We start from the raw sequence: 21,370 nt of genomic DNA, 5'->3' as shown, positions 1-21,370 counted from the left end.
CAACCATTTAATTCGGGATTGTTGCTTTTTCATCAATAGTTCAGTAGCTACTATCGATGCATAGGCGCGAACAACAGCTCTCTCTTCCCGTCTAAGTGTTGCATTCATTGGATCTGCAAACATGTTATCTTGACATTCAGACATATAATCTCTTGCTAAAGTTACTTGGTTCGGCAGATCCGCAAATCGTGCTCCTTTCCATTGAACAATACAGGTCTTAACTGCTCTGAGTTTAGAGACCAGTTGGTACATTGGATTGCCTTGAACGTCTCTTGTCCGCACCGAGGTAATCATGTCTATAAACCCCGGTTCGTCCAACCAACAGTTAAAAAATTTAAAAGGTCGTCTCCTTAAAAATACTGAAATATTTTCTAATATCAATGAAACTAGAATATTTGTGAACTTGTACCCCAAATCAAAGACTTCATGCATTGGTAGACATTTCAAATGCTACCCAAGATGTTGGAGAACATTTGAGATATCCCCAAGTAATATCTTAAACATCATAAGACATTTTAAATGTCTACAACCAACGACTTATACATTGATAGACATTGTCAATGTCCACACAGGGATTGTGGACGCTTGGTTTAGCCAAAATGGCCAAGTGACGAGTCGTGAAATGATAAGTGGATGATAGGAGATTTAATCGCTGATCTGAACTCGCCAACCGCACAAGCACACTAGACGACCTTCACGTCCGATCTCTCTCTCTCTCTCTCAACTCTCGAGTCCCCCAGATCTTCAACGATTCATCACGAGTTGCCGCTCAAATCGTTCCTTTTCGAGCAATGACCCTAATTCATCTCTCACCGATTTACCTACTGGATTTGGCGGACATTTAAGTTCGGGATTGGTTGAAAAGTTGTTTGATTCTTGACGTTTAGTACGCTTCTTGAGTGAACATCACAGAAGGTTCAAATAAAACCCCTCCAATTTTCGTCAGATTCTTCTACTTTCTATTGTAAGTATACGAAATGCCTGCGAAAATCAAGAAAAAAAAAAGATTGTTTTTTTCTTCTTCTTTTGTTTCCCTTTTATGTTTTTTTGTTGTAGTTTATTTTGATTTGATAGTATATGGGTTTTCTTTGATTCTTGAATTCATTTTATCTCTGTAAATGCGTTCTGCTAATAAGGGTCATAATGAAAATTTACCAGTTTTGGGTCTTCTGATTAATGAAGGCTTCCTTGGAAGAGAACCCATTAAAAGTGAAACCCTAATTTACATACTAAAGTTTCAAAGCATTCTCTGCCTTAATTTGGGCTTGATTAGTTACTCCTAAAATCAAAATACTGATTAACTTTCTGATAGAAAAAGTAAATGACTAATCCAGATAGAATTGGAATAACACATTTTTTGACTATTGGTTGTGCACATTGTATAGTGCATCAATGCAATTTTTTTATTGGAGAAATGCCCCTTTTTGATTGTACTAACTGAGGTTTAGACTTGATATAGTAAACCATGGAATCAAGTATAGTTCCCTATCCTTTTCATTCTTATGGTGGATCCGTTCTTTCTTCCTCTTTCTTAGTCGTTATGTGCAATGGTTAATGTCACCAATTCCAAACTCTCTTATTTGTACTAATTTTTGCTCCATTGCGAGTTAAACTTCAATCCTTTTTCATTTTGTTTGTAAATTGGTTGGATATAAGTGGTATGCGTACTTTGATAGGCAGCAAGTCTCAATTTCATACTCAAGATTAATTCATTTTAAGTAAACTGTAAACCTGTTATCTTTGTTCAGTTGGTATTAAACTTGAGCATGTATCTATTGTACAAGGGTGGGGATGCCATTAAATAATAGATATTGCGCCTTTCGGTTTCTTATTAGGGGCTATCTTCAAAGGGTAGATGTTGGTTTCCATATTTTGAAGTTGTCTAAGCTCTGTTATTATTTTTATAAGTGAAAGAATATGCACCCTTATAATCTCTTTTAAGGAGTTCACTGATATTGGGAGCTATGGTAGCAGCATTCTTTTTCCCCGCTCTCCTAATATGTTACCTTAACTCTCTTCCTCTCACTTTGTTTGAAAGTGCGTAGCTAGAGTTTCTTAAACTGACTAAAGCCTAACACAATTACATCCTGTCTTATATTAGTCTCATTCATATAGACAAGTCAAATACTTTTCAACTTTCACTCACAACCAATAGCTTTGCAAACCGTTTTTCATCCCTCTAAAATTTGTGAACAACAGGGCTCTTGGTATTCATCTCATCAGACAGTAATTATTTGATATCATCAACTCGTGCTGTTTATGATATGATTTTATGATTTTGTTTTTCTAATACATGATCCTGTATTTTGTAGGTGTGGTAAAATGATGTGTGCTATAAAGGGTATTGTGATTTAATACCATGGTATGTATGCTAAATCGTTTTAATTTTTCTGTCTTTCTGTCTGGTAAATATACTACTTTTAGCTAACCCACTTTGTTTGTGTATTTAGGCTGATGTTGATCAATCTGCCAGTAGTATTCTATCAGTCAGTTAACAACATGCCCGCCATGAAGAAGGTTAGTCTAGAGTAGCTACTGTTTGCAGTTTAACACGCTGTTATAATCATGATATTTATTTTCTAAGTTAAATTAAATAAGATCATCTTATCCTGACCACTTAAAGCCCTAATTCTAGCTTTACTTTACTCAGTAGTCCAGACCCCAGACCACCTTGAACTTCTAATCTTGTTTCCTCTAATGATCCTAGAGTGTAGTGCAGTCTTGCTTAATGTAATATAATATAGTTTAAAGTCGAAGATTTTGGGATGATTGTTTAGTCTTCGTGTATGTTTTTTGTAGATAAAAGTTCATCTCATACTTGTTGTATAGCATAAATGGTTTTGTGTCCTTGCTTGCTTGGCTTTCTAATCGTTGCCCAAATCAGGATTTTGACCAGAGCAATGTAGGATACATATTCAACAAGTTGCTGAAGGAAATAGGAGGTCCTGTTGAGTTTGAACTTCCAGGCTGGTTGAAGAAACAACAGCCTATGGACTACACCTTCATAAGGCGCAGTATCCTTCTAAATTGTGATTCTCTTTATGATCATAATGAAATTCCAGAATATTGTTTGTTTTACAACATTTGGTTGTCTTCCTTGACAAAAGTTGCATGTTCCTCTGTCTTGCATTTATGATTTTTAGTCTATGTAACATATATATGGGGATATCATTACAACACGGGTACGGAATTTTGGACACGAGTGAGTGCAAAAATGCTGAACAGGACACGATTATACTCATTTCTTTTTTCTACTCTTCAATAAAACATTGTCACATCACATTATGTACAAGATGTCCAAAAAAGACTTATATTATTTTGAAGTACGTACTGAATTCTTGAGGGAGTATCTGTAAATGGGAATGCTAAAGCAGGTGTCAATGTGAAATAGGTTCCAACAGTTAGCACAGTATATAACGTTAATGCTTATTATGTGGGGTGTTCTCTCCTGTTTTCCTTTTTATCCACAAATTAATTTTGTTGATTTTGACCAACTAAAGATATATATCTTACTAAAAAGATGAAAAAGCGTTCTGAGGATGATGGCATATTCTGTTCCTGCAGCCCTTCTAGTGGATCTGATGTGTGTGGTAGAGATTGCCACTGTGGGTAAGGATTGTCTTGATTCATCATATGATTTGGTACCTTTGTAATTTTTTCCTGGCTTCTTAGAAGTTAGCGTTATCAACAGCACAGTTAGTTTGCAATATTGGAATGCTTTCTTCTGTAGGATGCTACTGTCTACCTGCTCACTGAGTTGTAAATGTGGGAGTTCCTGCCTCAACAAGCCATTTCATCAGCGACCTGTGAAGAAAATGAAGTTAGTCAAGGTATGTCATCTAGAGATGGTTACAGTTTATTCAGTGACTTCAAGAAAGAATGCTGATAAAGTATAATATATGTACATTTAAAGGTAATAAATGGAGAGTTTTGATAGTACTTAGAGTTATGATAATCTTCAGTAATTGAAATACCTTATTTTTATGCAAAGCTAACAAAGAGGCAGCACTGGGCTGTTAATCAAATATTGAGCAGATGAATGCCAGTTGCAATCTTCTGCTTCGTTTTGCACCGATAAGAGGAACCTAAGAAGTTACTTAGAAATTGATCCTTTTTTATTAACTCACTTGCAGTGGTTACTTAACTCTGCCGTTCTTTTACTACAACCAATTTTCATACAATAATTTTGGTTTTGATAGACACAGTTCATTAGCAATGTCGCGAAGACCAAACATGTTGCTGATGATTTAATTACGTCAGTCAAAAGACAAAAATACAAATTGCTCTTCTTTGTGTTACTTCTTTAAATTGAATATCTGAAATATAGCTTGTGTTTCCACTTTCCACATAAACGCTTTCTGCATGTTTTCTTAGACTCCTTAAGTATTGCTATTAACAGTATCTTTTGTAGACAGAGAAATGTGGATCAGGGTTAGTAGCTGAAGAAGATATCAAGCAAGGAGAATTTGTAATCGAGTATGTGGGAGAAGGTGATGGTTGTCAGTCCATTTAAATTTTCTGCATTTAGAACTTGCAGTGCGTAATTCTTATATTTATTGTTGTGAAATATGGGTTATTGACAAAGTCCATATTTATTTTGTATTCATCTTAGTTATTGACGATAAAACGTGCGAGGCACGACTTTGGAAAATGAAACACCGCGGAGAAACCAATTTCTACTTATGTGAAATTAACAGAGATATGGTGATTGACGCTACTTACAAGGGAAACAAGTCGAGATTTATAAATCATAGCTGCTGGCCTAATACGGAGATGCTGAAATGGTTCTCAGTTGCCTTCTTTTGTTAATTTAAAATCTCATATTATGATTGTATAAAACTCACATGGATTTACTTCTTAGGAGAATTGATGGTGAAACCAGAATTGGGATATTTGCAACTCGTGATATTAAAATAGGCGAGCATCTGACATACGATTATCAGTACGTGCAGTAATTTTTTTTTCCTTTATGTGCTTCTGATTTGTCTAAAAGTTCTCATAGAAATTCTATTTTAGTTGCTCTCTTGTTTTGTCCGTACGCTTATTTGAGGTGCTAGGAGAGTCATCCATGAGCCTCTATCCTCATCTAGACGTCTGAATTGTCTTTTCACACTCATGTATGTGTTTCCATTATTTGAGTAGTAATTCACAATATTCACTTCCATAGCTCTATGTAGGCGCCTTTGGTTGTCTAGCTAGAAAATAAGTTTTTTCACATGTCCCCGTGGCGCGTGTACGCGTAACCTTTGACGTCATAGCGGCATAGCCTGTCGGCCATGATCTGAATTGGAAATTTTGTCATTTATATAGATATGTAGAGTCTAATACATTCAGCAGGTTTGTACAGTTTGGTGCAGATCAGGATTGTCATTGTGGTGCTTTAGGTTGCAGGCGAAAGCTAGGAGCAAAGCCTAGCAAACCCAAATTGTCATCTTCAGATGTTGCACTGAAGCTAGTTGCATCTGAGGTGGCAGCATATTCTCCTCTTAAGTCAGTCGTAGCTAGAAGACATGCATCTGTAAGTAAGCTTGTTGGATGCATAATATATGCAGCTATTCGCGTTTACCTTGTTCAGTTTATTATTTCTTTAAATGCTGCTTCTGATGTTCACTAAATTATGTTGCTCTATACCTTTTTCTTTTCCCCTCCATGAATGTTAATCTTCTTTGAGATGCAAACAAGTGGGTAGAAGCTACTACAGAGACATGAAAGCTTGATATATCACGACTTTCTTCACCATAGAAAACTAGAATTTGATTTGTTAACATAAAATTTTAAAAGCCAATTTTTGCTTCAAAATCATCCACATCTCTCCTAGATCTTTTTCTGGTTGGAGCATAAAATCAATCAAATCCTAAATTTTCCTAATCTTGAACCGAATTCTTCCACTATCCAAATATTTACAATAATTGAAGAAACAATGATATAAGGGGGGAGGAGGATGCAAACTCAGAGCCACTACTATGAGATAAGGTGGAGAGTATTATTAGTTCTTATTCTAAGATTGTTTGTGTTGTTTCTTTTTCTTTTCAAGGTCTGTTAATGGACCTCCTATTTGAAGGAGCAGAGGCTCCTCTGTGTTCATTTTTAGGTTCATCAGCATACCTCTTGCTTGAAGTAGAAGAAGCCCCTTAACTTCTGCCATGTTTGAGGTCCATCGGATGGGCCTCCTACTCTAATGTTGACTCGTTGGCGAAACCTTAAATAGAGGTTTATGATCTCTAAAGTAAAGATAAGACACAACTAGAATTCATTAAATTAATAGTCGAACTTTCTAACTCTTGAACCAAATATAATCTTCAATATAATATAAAATTCATAATAAGAGATTTTTATATCACTTCCTCCACAAAAAAGACTCCTAAATCTAATCAAACTCATAAAACTTGTTGCCTAAGCTACGTATTACCATTGGAAGTCCTTTTAGATGTAAAATAACTAAAGATAGCAAGTTATGAACATTGTAAAATACCTCCTACAGCAATTAAGAAAATCCTAAAAATAGAATTTGATTATAGTCTAAACTAGAATCCTCATTAAACTAAACACTTTTAATTACAATCCTTCTAAGAAGTTGGGGTAGGATTGACTCAAGATCAGGCGAGGACGATAACCAATCCCCAACGTTCCAAGCCAAGTAACGCAGCAATAACTCAGCAGAAATTTGGCTGAGTTTCCACTAACTTTTACCTGTATATTGTATGTATAGATGTGTATATACTTATATGTATATCAATACACACATATAGATATGAAATGATGATGCACAGTTGCACACACATAGATATGAAATGATGATTCTTTGTATACATAAACCGCAAAATCTACTTTAGTTAATCAAATTAAACTCTAACAATTCAAAGTTTTACATGCAACAACTGACTCGAGATTCGGCTCGAGCTACCCACTATCCCGATCCGATCCATGAGTTCCTCGAGTGGATCGGCCAAATCCAACTGCATAGTTTTCCTACTATCTCTAGATTCCAAGTAGGATTCTTTGGCACTAGCTTGGTGTTAAGTCTCCGCTTGGTATGTGGAATCTTTGAGAAATTGAACATGTCATTTATGATTTCGTGGTATTTATTTACTCTCCGTCCCATTTTGTTTTTCCTTTCGGAAATCCAACTTATTAAGGGGTGCTTATTTTTGTCGTCAACTACATTGTTTTTTTCCGAAACTACAAATATTTTATTTGGAGTATCTCATTAAATAAAACATCGGTAGAATTGTAGAACCAATTTAAACATCTTTTTGCTGTAGAATTTTGCACCCGATTTTATCAAATTTAAGTGGTTAATTAGAATCTGGTCTATGTGTTAGCACTTAAATTAACATCATGGAATTAATTGGAAGTGAAAATTTGCAGAAATTCCAAATATACTACGCGTGGCCTATGTTAAATCTATTCTTAACATCAATAAGCATATGCTATATACATGCACTAGGTATAACTGTATAAGCATAAGCCGTGCGTACGACAAAGGCTATTCCGATGAATCCGTTGAGTGTGTTCTGCCGAAAAGCATATATCACAACCGAGCATGTTATGCCCGTACATATGCTGCATCTGTACATTCTTAGAGCACTTATCAAGGTAATCCAGTGCATTTATCGCAATAGTCCATTTCAACAAACCCAAGCTTGAAGACCTTTCACTCCAATTCACGTGTTATAAAATGAAGAAACCTTAATGAAATCTGAAGTTTTAGTTTAACCCGAAAACAATGCATCACTTTTAAATATATCCCGTGGCCAGTGGGGCAGGGGAGCCTCATTTTGCATTGCTAGTTTTAAACTTATCAATATGAGCCTTTGAAGATCTTAGGCTGAAATTGTTTTTCGTTCTGTTGAATGTTGATGCATATGCCCCTAATGGCTGCTAAACTCTGTGCAGTGTACCCTTTTTTATATGTTTTCTTCATTTTTTTTTTGACAAAATATGATCTCTTCATTATGCTACAAAACTTGCACTAATTCAGGTACTGTTATTTGTGAAGGATTACCTGAATGGAGACCGTCACGTAGGTATGCGGTGCTACTTCTCATTTAAGTGGTATGAAGCTGTATGTTTGAGACTTTATTTCATCTGTTACTTCATTGCTAACAGTTGCTTTTGCAACTTAGGAAGCTCGCAACGTTCTCCCAGAGGAAGAAAATGTGTTCGTAATTGTATTGGAGAAGTTATTCGGATTGTGCATTCTGAGAATGAGAGGTACTATTTGGGTTCTCTACTAATTTTTTTTTTCTTGAGATTATTATCCAGTTGGCCTCCTGTGAAGTTGTTCTTTTTCTAATTGTCTGAGAAGTAGATATCGGGCAAGTGCCCGAGCAAGTAGTAACCTAGGGATCAGTTTGGGCTCAAGGGTAACCCGAGCTGAATTTCTAAATTAGTTCTTATGCAGTTACGCTTGAATCTTTGGCTTCCTGGACTTTAGTTTGAGTTGTTAGAGTATACAGTATGTATCCCATGTACAAAAAGTCATTTATATCTGTATTAATATATGTTCTTACTTCACTTATTGACACAGAGAGATAGATGTGTGTATATGTTAAAAGTTGTTGAAAACTTGGCCGAAACTCAATCAAGCCTTTCCCCACTATGGACTACCAACTGCTTATTATTTTATAAAAAGAAATGATCATTTATGTTTTAACCATAATGACAAAGGAACTAAAAGGAGCTTGAACCACATGTGCAAAATCCTTCACTATGTGCATGGCACAACTCTTAATAGATGCTATTATCTCCTTTAAAGACTCTCTGAGTGAGTTGACGAAAACAATTTGTCATTTAAGCTCTTCATATATCATTCTCTAGAAGTTATCACTTCCTCTTTGGGAGGTAAAACTACATTTTATATCTCTCAAAACCAGGTTATTCTCGTACTATCCCCATTGTTTTCTTGGTGCCTCACGACTTCGGTTCGTAGCATTGTGTATCCAAACTAGCTATGAAGCTAATTCTGTGAAAAGTTATGACCATTTATCTATGGAGAGTCTTAAGTCTTAACCCACAATTGGTGTCGGATGGCTAAAGTTTAGATGCTAGTCTAAAGTTGCTGATTGTTCATTGATCACTTGAGGATGGGATCTGACATTGTTATATACTATATGACATATTTCTTTTTATTATATATCCACCCAGATCCTGTCAAAGAAACACAACCACGGGATAACCCTCGGTGGATTTAGGATGGTGTGGATTGAAGAACTTGCCTAGTTTTTATCACTTCTAAATATGTAGTTAAAGAATATCTTTCTTTAATTATGTGGATATTTTATTCTAATGATAATGTTCTGATTATAGAGAAGCTGATTCTGAGTTCGGAATTATAAAACAGTTCGACATTAAATCCAGAAAACATATGGTAAGAGGTTTTGAGTAACCACCTATAGACGATAAAGCTGTATTTAATTCACAACTTTTAATGAGTTAACATATCTCTAATCTTTGGCAGATTATGTTTGAAGATGGTAGAGTTAAAACTCTCGACATGTCAAAAGTAGAATGGGAGTTCTGTAACATTGTGATGTAACCATGAGTAAGTTTTCTGTTTCATTTACTACCTCTTCATAGGTCGGATCAGTATTCTCTGTATCGTATTGCATTTGTGTAAGCATTGACTAATCATTCTGTCGGTGAAACCCATTCTGAGCGACCCAAACCTCAAAAGTATAGAAGCTTACATAACTAATGTTTCAGTGTCTGAATTTCTTCTTTATCTGGTAAAATTTTCATTCAAGCATGTGACTCACTGGGGAGTGCACAATTAGGTAGTTCATATAGGGTAATAGGAATAGCATTTGCGTTCGTAACTGAATAAATACTTGTTGCAGATGAGAATTGGAGAGCCTGTTTCGTTGGGGTTGGAAGAGGGAGGTTATGTTGGCGGATGAAACTGAAGCCAGGTGTTTGAAAAGCCGCCTCTTATCTGTCTGAAGCCAGGCGTGTGAAAAGCCGCCTCTATCTGTCTCCTCTCTCGCTTCCTCCTATGACGGGAATCCGTTTTGTATCATACTGTATTGATTTAGGAGCTGATTTTTCATATGACTCCATTTCCTCCTAAAAGGATTCTCTCTTGAGCTTCTTATTGTGGAAGAGGAGTGAGAGAGTTATGCTTCCTCATGTACTATTAGTTACTTTCTTTTCTAGTATTTGGAGAGTTGAAGGGCTTCCTCATTTAAAGCTAGGGAAGAGGATATGGGATATATTTTGTTGGGTTCTTGGGAGTTCTTTGGCCCTTTCGCATCTATATCTTGTTGTACTTAATAGGTAAATTGAGCCATTGGGTTGTTTGCTTCAAACTCTGAATTTTATGGTGCATTTCCAAATGTATCCTTACTTTTGAAAAGCAAACCTAATTGAAAATTTACAAAAGCAATGTGAAGAAATTGAAGTAGACTAGAAATGTTGAACAATACGATGAGAACGAGACCAAATGTTAATAAACGGGTAAACCTAGAAACAAGAGCAACTAAAATTAAGATTAATGTGGGTTTGATTTACAGGTTATGTTAGTTTTAGAAATGTAGGTCTTACATTAACATTTTATGCTAGTTACTCACCAAAAACAATTCATTCAAAGTTGTTACGTCATGATGGGTACTTGTGTATATGTGAAGTTCATGGTGGGTCATTTCCCTTAGTGTTTTAGTTCTCAGGCTAACTTTTCACACCCTAAGAGCATCTCCAATGCAACACTCGATCTTAGATCTAAGTGCCACCTAGGATTTTTAGAGTTTTTTCTTAAAACTCCTCTCCAATGCAACACTCTATTCGATCTTAGATCTAAGTGCCACGTAGGATTTTTAGAGTTTTTTCTTCAAACTCCTCTCCAATGCAACATTTTATTTGGATCTCCAAGATGACGTGTCGAAGGTGGAAGAGAGATATCTCAAGAGAACACTCTATTTCTAGAGTGTCCTCTTGAGATATCTCTAATTGTCCAACTCATCAATATATGATTTTCAACCAATAGAAATCGAGTCTTCTATATTTTCTAAAATAATTAATTATTTATTGACAAAAATAACTATGCCACATAAATAAATAAGATAAGTTTAGAGTTTTGCATTGAAGACAAAACAAAATTGAAGATCTCTATTAAGGCCACCTAGGAGTGAGAATCTCAATTAGAACTTAACACATAAGATGAATAGAGATTTTTATGAGTTTTGCATTGGAGATGCTCTAAGGTGGAGAAGTGAGTAGGGGTGTACACGAGCCGAGCTCTTAACGAACTGCTCGAGCTCGGCTCGACTATTGCTCGTGCTCGACTTGAATATTAACGAGCCCGAGCTTAACACGAGCTCAAAATCAAGCTCGTTTACATAAACGAACCGAGCTTGAACATTCTTTATTGTATCACGAGCTACTCGTGAACAGCTCGTTTAACATACTCTTATAATAGTATAGTACGTAATTACGTATTAGTATTGAAACTTGTACATGAAATATCAACCATTAAAAAATTATCGAAATATGAATCATTAATTATTATTATTGTATGTGACAAATGATCATTGAAGTATTTTGATGATTTAGAAAGTTTTAATTTGAAGTATTTTGATAAACGAGCTTAAAACAATGCGAGCTCGAGTTCGAGCTCGAGCTCGAGTTCGAGCTCGAGCTCTTTCAAACTTATACGAACCGAGCTTGAACAAGTGGACAATTACTCGAACGAGCTCGAGCTCGACAGTCAAATACACGAACCGAGCTTGAACATCTTACTACTCGGCTCGGCTCGACTCGAGTACACCCCTAGAAGTGAGAGATTAGGAGGCCGATATTCACACTTGAAGCAAGTACTCATGAAATGTTACTAGGAACAATAGTGTCATGATGGTGAGTGCCGTTAATGAAAGAATTTCTATGTTTTTGGAGACGTGGAGGTTCTTTGATCACTACAGTCAACTTGTACAGAATTTCTAAAAATGTATGAAGGTTAGGCGAATTCTATAAGCGCCCTTTATTTTTATTTTTAAAGGCGACGCTTATCTTCCAAAATGTTGGAATGATTTATGTCGAAAAAGTGCCTTAGGTAATAGCGATGGCGCCTCAGAACTTCCATCGGGGGAATCTGGAAACCCTCTGGCCGGTGGGTTTGCTTGCAAATCTGAAAAATCCAAACTTTAGAGGGACTCTTCTTCTCTCTCTCTCTCTCTCTCTCTCTCTCTCTCTCTCTCTATATTTCTATTTCTTCGTTGAACGGCCAGACAACACTATAATTATTAATTGCTCTCTAATCTCTGCTTCTGCTCACTCGGATTGAAGAAGAAGAAGAAGGTGAAATAGTTAGTAGTAGTAGAAGAATAAAATAGCTCCTTACCCGTAAAGGTAATTAATAGTAGATAGGTACTTACTGTTAATTTCACTCCACATCTTTTTCTTTATTTTAGGGCTTTCAATTCCTCTCTCTCCCTCTCTATCTTCTCACATTCTTCTACATATAAATTCAATTTGATTTTACCGACTGCCTTCCTCAACATCAATCAATTAACCCTCTTTTCTTCTATCTCAAACTTAGTAGCTCGTACTTTTACTAAACAATCTAGTAATGGACGATTGTTATCAATCTATAATTCAACCTTCCATGAACATGCTTTAGGTTTTGCTGCTTTAGGTTTTGCTCCTGTTAGCTGATCCTACCTGACCTCTTCCTGTTGTTTGTATTTGTCTATTTGGATGATTAGTTTATTCCCCATGTTTGCTAATTGTTAGTCAACACAGGTCAGTTTTGAATTGCTTTTCTCACTTTCTTTTACATGTTCTATATTTCGTGGACTTAATGCTTGCTTCAATATTTATGTTTAGGAATTAAGACAATGCCTCGTAAAGTCAATTACGGCCTTGATTATGACACGGAAGATGGGGTTTATGATGACTACGACCATGAAGAGTATGAAGACTATCAACACGATATAGATACCGAAGGATATGGTCAGTAAAGATGTACATAACTTCCCTTTGTATTCTACTTTTATGTTATTTTGATGTGAATTTGCTATTTGGTGTCCCACTGTCTTTACTCTCTGATCTTAAACCTTTCTTCTTGTATCAACTATGAAAACCAGATTATGGGTATTGGAGCTTATGCTTCTTTAATAATTCCGTTATATTGTTGTTGTTTGCTCACTTAAGTGAACATTCTTATGCTCAATTAAGATGCTACCATCTACATGGAAGATTATCCATGAATTCGTCTTATGCATGTTAGTTACCTTTTGAGGTATGCCTGTTATAAATGGATATTTTTTTGAATCTTTCTTTTCTTTAGTTTGGAAATCTATATACGCAAATAGTATGCTAAGACTAAGATATAAATTACATTTTAAGCTATTTTAGTTAATTGGTGTCATGGTTCCCTGGCCTGGTCTCAGATGTGGTACACTAAACTTTTCTTGATTCAATCAAATTTCTTTCACATCTGAGTATTTTTGATGGTTTATTTGTTTGTTTTACAATAAGGGAAGTTGCTAGTTCTTAATTCATGTTATATTCTTCTTCCGTGCATCTTAAAATTCTCTGGGTATACTTCTTGTTGGACTTAGAATGAAAATATAAAAGCATATTTGAGTAACTTTTAGCGCTTTATAGTTTATACGAGGTCTACAATTACATCGACAGGACTGTGTATCCCGTATAGCAGATATTGAGTGCAACATCACTTCAACTTCAAGTACACCATAAACCTGTAAAACTTGATAGTCTCCCTCATTGTCTGATGAATCTTACCATTTTGTAGTCCCCCAATTTAGTTTAAAACAATGTTTTAAAATACGTTTTTAGCCTCAAGGCGGTTTGCTCTCACAAGGCGAATTGCCGCCTCGAGGCGCACGCCTCCATGCGTAAAAGGCATAGACTGTTTTTTGTAAGAAAAATGACATCATTTATGTAAAACATAACATGGTTTATCTCTTTACTATGATAATATAAAGTTTGCGTGTTCTAATGCATTTGTATTGCCCAACAACTCAAAATAACATGTGACTTCAGATGCACACATTTTATTCTCAGGTTTAAAAACATACGCCCCAAACCATCAGATGGCCGCCTCGCCTCGAGGCATACACTTCGAACTACTTTTAAAACATTAATAAAAAAAGGTTTTTTTATTCGGTGTTCTAGTGTTCTTACTGTCAAAATATGAGTAGACCTCAGCTAGTTTTTAGGCTGATCACACTAACTTGCTATTTTTTATTTTTTCACAACAATAAATTTATCATCAAAATTTGTTTTTCTGGCTTCAAGCATATATGTGGCGCGTAACCTGACAAATGAAATTGTCGCTGGCTTTGCTTTCTTTGAGATTGTCAAGTGACTTTGTTTAGCTCTATAAGCAGATTTGAGGTCATATGTATTACACAAATTACGTTTGAAGACTGACAAGCTCAAGAGTAATGGACAGTGGGAGTCACTGATCTTGTTATTTTTTATGAGTTATTTTCTTTCGTCTTAGCTCTGCAATAGCTGTGTATGTAATATCTTCCGTGGGTCTCTGATATTATAAAAATATGCTAATTATGTATATGCTGGGTGGTGATATACCTTATGAATCTAATTTCCTTTATTTTTCTTCAATGCAACAGATGAAATATCAAATGTTGAACTGCCTCCTCCAAAACCTGGGATTTGGCACTGTCCCATTTGCACTTTTGACAATGATGACAAGTTATCTGCTTGTGATATATGTGGGGTGTTGCGGAATCCGTTGCCTGTTAAAGAAACATGTAAGCTGGCATTGAACTATTGGGACTACTTCTAAATTCTTATTATTGTATTTTTTTCTTTGCTTTGTGTAATAAGCAAATTGCTTTTTCTGCAGTTGACACGTCCAAAGATTCTGGAGTGTCCATGTTGGGCAAGTCCCTTTTTTCACAAGTGCCTAGAAAGATAATGCAAAATGATGAATCTACTACCTACGAGACCAGTAACTTGAACAGGGTCGCCAAGATACAAGGGAACTGTAGTAATTTCTAATCTTTCATGCTTTCTTTCTCATTGCAAGTATGATGCTATCATCATTTACATACTACGGGTTAACTACGGAGTTTTTTACGCATTTACAAAAATATTTTTATTCCTCGAAGGGCCATTATAAATTCACTATCTACTTCAATTATATTTGTATGTATTACGAAGATTCTAAACCTAAACTGTACTTCATTTAACAGCCTCTTTCAACTTTGATCACCTCCCTGAAGATGATTTGGTTTCTTCTGGCAAGCGTTCTGCCGTTAAGGTGTCTGAAGGTAACCATTTAGCATTGAAATAAGTTTGACTCGAATGCTTTAGAATTGCTAACACGATCTAGATGAAAAGAGCTGAAATTGGTTATTCCCACAATCCAAAACCTGATTTCAAAGATATGCATATCTTAAGCTTGTGTATATATACGAGCCAGTGAATTCAAGTTAATTGATAATATAAAAATAGTGAATGTGTGGTTTTGTGAAGCAGGATAGTAAATGTATGCATTTCAGGCACATCCTGTTCCTTTCTTTAAGTTTACTAGAGCTAAAATGACTAAACTTAGGTGTATCTAATCTATATGCATCATAAAGAGTACCTTTTGTCTATTAAAATTAGTCCAAAACGTACTAGCGTACCGCATAGTCACATGGTAGCGTGTCGTACAGCCGGTGCTACCCCCCCCCCCCCCCCCCCCCCCATTTTTAGTTGCTTGGTGGGTACTCTCCTCTTCTCTAGTGGAATGATAAGGGAACTGTGGTTGGTAGTTCCAGCCTTAAAGTGTTAAAAATTAAGTAATTGCATGGTCTTCTATTGTAATTGTTCACTTCAGTACTGTTTGTAGCCACTTTTGTTTTTTTTAATTCCTTCCTAACTAATAATAAACACCAATTTATTTTTGTTAATTTTGCAATCGTACTTGCAGCTAATTTTGACGAATTGTCATCTGCAAGAGCTTCTTCAAGCATCACCAGGAAAAAAGAAAAGGATAAGACACCACGGAGCAATAACTTAAAAGAAAGTAACTCCGCTAAAGTGCCAGAAGTTGGAAAACCTAGTATGCTGAAGAACAGTACCTCAGTCAATGAGGGAAAACTGCAAAACCTAACTGATGGTTTCAACAATGTGACAGTGGGTGCTGATTTGGGATACACACAGAAGCCTACAAGCACTAGCAAGGCCTCGTACAAACAAGAGACATGGATGATTCCTGCCCAAGAAGGGACACTGACTCAACTAAATCTTGCTATTGTGAGTCAATTATTGCTTAACTGGACCGCCTTCTCATCTTCGTCATACGAGATATTTTCTTTGTTCTTATTTCCAGCTTTATGCTTAAATTTTGATCTTTTACTAGGTTGGTCATGTTGATTCGGGTAAATCAACGTTGTCAGGCAGACTTCTAAGCCTTTTAGGGCGAATATCCGCTAAAGTAATGCATAAATACGAAAGAGATGCTAAAATACAGGTGAGCTCATTTTTCTAGAAGCAATTTGGAAAATCTTTAGTATGTTATCGATGTAACTTATGTGTTTACCATGTAATGCAGGGAAAAGGTTCCTTTGCTTATGCATGGGCACTAGATGAAAGTGCTGAAGAACGGGAAAGGGGTATAACCATGACGGTAGCTGTTGCCTATTTTGACTCAACGAAGTATCACGTTGTTTTGCTAGATTCCCCAGGCCATAAAGATTTTATCCCCAACATGATATCTGGTGCTACACAAGCAGATGCTGCAGTGCTCGTTGTTGATGCCTCGAAAGGCTCGTTCGAAGCCGGTATTGATGCTAATGGAGGTCAAACGAGAGAGCATGCACAACTAATCAGAAGCTTTGGGGTTGATCAGGTTATCGTGGCTATTAATAAGATGGATGCTGTGGAATACTCAAAAGATAGATTTGATTCAATAAAATCGCAGCTTGGCAAGTTTCTCCATTCTTGCGGTTTCAAGGAATCCTTTTTGTCATGGGTCCCTGTTAGTGCTATGGAAAATCAGAATTTGGTGACAGCCGCTTCTGATGTTCGTTTAAAGTCTTGGTAAGTTGGGTTGAAATCTTTGCATCAGTTTTTCCTTGTAGGTTAACCCCATAAGTCATCTGACGTTCTCTATCTTACAATTTGAATGAGTCCGATCTTTATTTCATTTATTATGACTGATAACAAGCTTACTCGCTTCAGATTTTCTACGAAAGCCTTCAAATACCCTTTACACAGTTACTATATATGCCTCTGATAATTGATATTGGCATACTTAAATATGGTCAAATTGCAGGTATAGGGGTCCTTATTTCTTGGAAGCTGTAGATTCATTCCAACCTCCAGTGAGGGATATCTCAAAGCCACTGCGCATGCCAATTTGTGATTCCATCAAGTCGCATTCACTAGGGCAGGTGGCTGCTAGTGGTAAATTGGAGTCTGGAGCTCTTAAAAGTGGTTTGAAGGTAAACCTGTTTTTGCAATTTTGGTTGGTTACTTGGTTTGACTTTTGAGGACTTGGTACTTCATGATACGTTTTGAATTCTTTAAAGTACATATATGTTATATACTCATTTCTTAACCTAGAGCCATACAAAATGTGTTCCTCTTTAGGAGGAATAAGGCAGTGTGGGCTTGGGATATGTTTGTCATGTCAATCCCCAAGGCTTCCTCCATTTAATGCATTCTAGTGGCAGTGAACACACTTATTTTGTCAAGCTGAAGTAGTTGTTCCGTATATTTGGAAATCAAATTTGTCGTCTTCAATTCCGTGTTTATTTTTTCGTTAAATTTTGTAATATTGGTTCTCCAAGCTTTATTTTTATTTTTTGTTGAGAATTCGACTACGATCTACGCTAGTCGTTACAAGGCATTGATACATCATGAAGATGTAATAAGCACGATAACCGCCTAATTTAAACCAAGAATGAAAGAGGCCTAAAGCCCAACAACAAAGAGGTCTAAAGCCCGACAAAGTATTACATTATTTATAGCCTAAATTACATGGGATAAATCTTGATGGCAAACTGCTACCACCGAGACTCGATCCCCTTACCTCATGGGCATAAGAGGGGTGTCCAACCACTGCACCAAAGGCTGGTGGACTTCTCCAAGCTTTATGTGTGTCTCGTTTTCATTAGCAAAACCTATTGACATCATACAGTATTTTTGGCGATTCTAGGTACTAGTATTCCCATCTGGAGAATTAGCTACAGTTCGCTCCATAGAACGGGACTCTCAAGCTTGTACTATAGCAAGAGCTGGAGACAATGTTGCAGTCAGTCTGCAAGGCATAGATGGAAATCGGGTGATGACTGGTGGAGTGCTCTGTCACCCAGAATTCCCTGTGTCTGTGGCGACTCATCTGGAGTTGAAGGTCCTTATTTTGGACGTGGTAATGCCAATCCTAATTGGCTCTCAGGTTGGTGCCCTCCCTCCACACATTTTTCTAGTTAACTTCATTACATTTCTAGCATGTGATTTAAGTGAGAAGTGAAAACTGTGCAGGTTGAGTTTCATGTACACCATGCGAAGGAAGCTGCGAGAGTGGCAAAAATATTGTCGTTGCTTGATCAAAAAACTGGGAACGTCTCAAAACGAGCACCCCGCTGCCTTGTATCAAAACAAAGTGCATTGATAGAGGTAATAATAAAGGGAAATATCAAGAACTACTACACTCGTCTCTCCTTAACCAACTCTTCTCAGTCAGTCTTTGCTAACTTTCAAAAAAAAGGGGAGTTAAAAGTTGCTGATTGTCTCAATTTATAGGAGTAACAACGTCCTCGTTTATGCATATCTAGATGGACTATCGCCAATATAGTTTGAACTTATGAATATCATGACAAAACGAGAAAAGGGGAGATGAGAACTTATGAACTATATATAGTCTTTTAACTTGTTCGTAACTCATCTCTTATCTAACCATGGTGCAGGTGATTCTGGAAGGAGCAGTTTGTGTGGAAGAGTTCTCTGATTGTCGAGCTTTGGGGAGAGTATTTCTACGAGCTTCTGGTAGAACCATTGGTGTTGGAATCATTACCCGAATAATTCAGTAAATTTTTGACTCTCCAAGAAGCTCTATACAATTAAATTGTTAGGCAGTAGATGAAGATGAGGGTGGAACCCTAATCCAGCCTGATTCTAAAGAAAAAGTGGCTAGAGAGAATGAATCTCAAAGTGTTTCCAGTCCACATTGCCAGATCTCTCATCTATTTTTTTTTCTCTTTGGGGGTTTTTTTTTTCCCATTTGCAGTTTTTCAAATTATGGTGGGGATGTGGATTAATCCTCCCCTCCCCACCCCACCCCATGTACTAATATTATATGTTTTCCTTTTTATTTATTTTTTTTCGTTTTCTCGGGTGATTGGGGGGCTGAAGTGAAGAAATATTGTTGAATGAAAATCTTCCTAAATACTTGTTTATTTTTTTTTGGCAGAGGAGAGTAGTGAGAAGAGGAGTTTAGGGTTAAGCATGGTTACATTTTTGTTTGGTTGATTAGTTGTTAAAGAATATAAATCAATTTTGATCAATGCAAGCCACATCTCATTTCCAACCCAAAACTAAACAACTCCTAACTTCATTTATCAAAAGATTAGATGATTAGTTTCTCCAAATATGGAACATACGTGAGAAATGATGAGTAAGAAATCATGAGTAAGAAAGTCATTTGCTTTCACATGTGAATTGAGTTTTTTGATGTTCGATAGGAGTGGGAAAACCACTGGAGTGCCTTTAGAATTAGGGTTTTAAGAGTGAGTTTCATAAATTTAGGGTTCATTGGAAGTGCCTTTAGAATTTCGATCATCATCTTCCCTGAAAAGGGAAGTGCCTTTACAATTTTATGGAGGTGTCTTTAGAGTTTTATGGAGGTGCCTCTAGAATTTTGTGCATTGTAACTTGTTGGTGGTGCCTTTAGAATTTCGGCCATCATCTTCCCTAAAAATGGAGGTGCCTTTAGAATTTTATGGAGGTGCCTCTACAATTTAGTGCATAGTTACTTTTGGAGGTGCCTTTAGAATTTTATAAAGGTGCCTCTACAATTTAGTGCATAGTTACTTTTGGAGGTGCCTTTAGAATTTCCGTCATCATTTTTCCTAAACATGGAGGTGCCTTTAGAATTTTACGGAGGAGAGGGTGAGAAATCAGTTTTCCCACCTTTTAGGTGGGAAAAAAAATTAGACTATTTGCCCAACTTTTTTTTTTCTTAAGAAATCGATTTTCTTACTCATAGTGCCCAACCAAACGGCGGAAAACTGATTTTCTTAAGAAAACGGTTTTCTTACTCACATGTGCACAAGTATCAAACGGACCCTAAGATGCATCATAACTGGCTGAAATGGATTGAACATCCAATATTTTAATGCAATCAACATGAACACTAGAAGTTTGGCATTTTAAAATAACGAACTTTTGAAATTTTGGTTAGAACATGATTTACAAATTGGGGCAGTTGTTTTTACATTCATAAAAGTTTTTTTTTTTTTTTTTTTTGGAAATTGACTAGGATCTATGATAGTCATTATATTGGCATTTGACTTCGATTCACGTAAGGAAACCATGGAAATCACCATCTTTATTTTCTGTCCACAACTTATAATCCCAAAATGTGGGGAAATAGGTACCCTGGCGAATCTTGGAAACTTTTTTGATGAACTAGGATACCATTGAAACCAAAATCTGATCCGTCCATACATAGCTTAACTTAAAACAGAAATAAAAGGGAGGATTACATTCTAAATTTTTTTCTGACCATGGTTTCTTCTCCATTTAGCTAGAGCATCAGCTTTGGTATTGCATTCCCTGGGAGTGTAAGAGAAGACTATGTCCGCGAATTGATCCTTGAGAACTAGAATTTGTTCTATGACTTTTTTGGACGGCCAGTGTAAACCATCGCTTTTGTCATTTATGAACTGAACTAGATTGAGATTGTCGCTTTCTATATGCACATATTGGATACGCATATCAATGGCCCATAATATGTTGTTGTGTATTGCCATACTTTCACATTCTTCTGCATTTTGACCCCTAACTGAGTCTGCTGCTACTATTATGAAGTTTGCTTCTGCATCATGTATAATACACCCAATTCCTGCTGGTTCGGAAAGTGTCGTGAAAGAAGCGTCTACATTGACTTTAAGGTATGGTGTCGATGGAGGGCTCCATTTGTGATGCTTTGGTTTTTCCCTGCATTTATTAGTGATTAACGAATCAAGTTTAAGAGGCGTAGTAGAGGTGTTGTTTATCCTTGCTACCATTTGGAGAGGGGTTTGTTTCTTGTCCGTAAAGCAGTTTGCGCACCTGGCTTTCCATATAAACCATAATACTTTTGCATATAAATTTATTGTGACCTCATCTAGGCCCTTCCATTGTTTAATCCATATGGTAACTGTTTGTAATTGTTCTGTTCTAACATGAAAGGTGA

At 36.4% G+C, this 21,370-nt stretch overlaps 2 protein-coding genes across 24 annotated transcripts; both read left to right on the top strand.

Annotated features, from left to right (window-relative positions):
* Positions 1–412: 412 nt before the first annotated feature.
* Positions 413–10,380, top strand: LOC147566742 (histone-lysine N-methyltransferase ASHH3-like). Of its 15 annotated transcripts, none has more exons than XM_086653287.1 (15): positions 413–968; positions 2,313–2,362; positions 2,451–2,517; positions 2,885–3,014; positions 3,501–3,609; positions 3,731–3,830; positions 4,412–4,490; positions 4,613–4,784; positions 4,862–4,942; positions 5,338–5,518; positions 8,000–8,027; positions 8,127–8,214; positions 9,310–9,370; positions 9,461–9,544; positions 9,840–10,380. In XM_086653287.1, exons 3-14 carry the CDS (start codon positions 2,455–2,457, stop codon positions 9,536–9,538), a joined length of 1,170 nt encoding a protein of 389 aa, XP_086509413.1. In that variant the 5' UTR covers positions 413–968; positions 2,313–2,362; positions 2,451–2,454; the 3' UTR covers positions 9,539–9,544; positions 9,840–10,380. The 15 variants fall into 15 exon arrangements, 8 of the variants coding, with proteins under 8 accessions (XP_086509413.1, XP_086509411.1, XP_086509409.1 ...); XM_086653285.1 differs by having other exon boundaries at positions 8,000–8,055; positions 8,131–8,214; XM_086653283.1 differs by having other exon boundaries at positions 7,982–8,055; positions 8,131–8,214.
* A 1,510-nt stretch (positions 10,381–11,890) lies between these two features.
* Positions 11,891–19,478, top strand: LOC147566741 (Translation elongation factor EF1A/initiation factor IF2gamma family protein). 9 transcript variants are annotated; one of them, XM_086653279.1, is made up of 13 exons: positions 12,011–12,339; positions 12,696–12,732; positions 12,817–12,942; positions 14,592–14,732; positions 14,828–14,968; positions 15,177–15,254; positions 15,899–16,224; positions 16,331–16,441; positions 16,523–17,010; positions 17,246–17,414; positions 18,131–18,370; positions 18,457–18,591; positions 18,882–19,478. In XM_086653279.1, the coding sequence occupies exons 3-13, from the start codon at positions 12,828–12,830 to the stop codon at positions 19,002–19,004; spliced, it is 2,067 nt and encodes a 688-aa protein (XP_086509405.1). In that variant the 5' UTR covers positions 12,011–12,339; positions 12,696–12,732; positions 12,817–12,827; the 3' UTR covers positions 19,005–19,478. The 9 variants fall into 9 exon arrangements, with proteins under 9 accessions (XP_086509399.1, XP_086509404.1, XP_086509405.1 ...); XM_086653274.1 differs by having other exon boundaries at positions 14,828–14,971; XM_086653276.1 differs by having other exon boundaries at positions 12,011–12,357; positions 14,828–14,971.
* Positions 19,479–21,370: the final 1,892 nt, after the last annotated feature.

Source organism: Eschscholzia californica, unplaced genomic scaffold, assembly GCF_041429995.1.
Source record: "Eschscholzia californica isolate CP2 unplaced genomic scaffold, dmEscCali1.0.p SCAF_1, whole genome shotgun sequence".
NCBI lineage: Eukaryota > Viridiplantae > Streptophyta > Magnoliopsida > Ranunculales > Papaveraceae > Eschscholzia > Eschscholzia californica.
This window is presented reverse-complemented; position numbering and strand designations above follow the sequence as displayed.

Bases quoted from the DNA above. Each gene is read 5' to 3' on its own strand.
- LOC147566742 (XM_086653283.1), top strand. From the start codon at position 2,455: ATGTTGATCAATCTGCCAGTAGTATTCTATCAGTCAGTTAACAACATG. The intron at 4,943-5,337 runs GTACGTGCAGTA...TACATTCAGCAG, and splicing joins CATCTGACATACGATTATCA to GTTTGTACAGTTTGGTGCAG. The intron at 9,371-9,460 runs GTAAGAGGTTTT...AATCTTTGGCAG, and splicing joins TTAAATCCAGAAAACATATG to ATTATGTTTGAAGATGGTAG.
- LOC147566741 (XM_086653273.1), top strand. From the start codon at position 12,828: ATGCCTCGTAAAGTCAATTACGGCCTTGATTATGACACGGAAGATGGG. The intron at 14,972-15,176 runs GTAATTTCTAAT...TTCATTTAACAG, and splicing joins CAAGATACAAGGGAACTGTA to CCTCTTTCAACTTTGATCAC. The intron at 16,225-16,330 runs GTGAGTCAATTA...ATCTTTTACTAG, and splicing joins CTCAACTAAATCTTGCTATT to GTTGGTCATGTTGATTCGGG.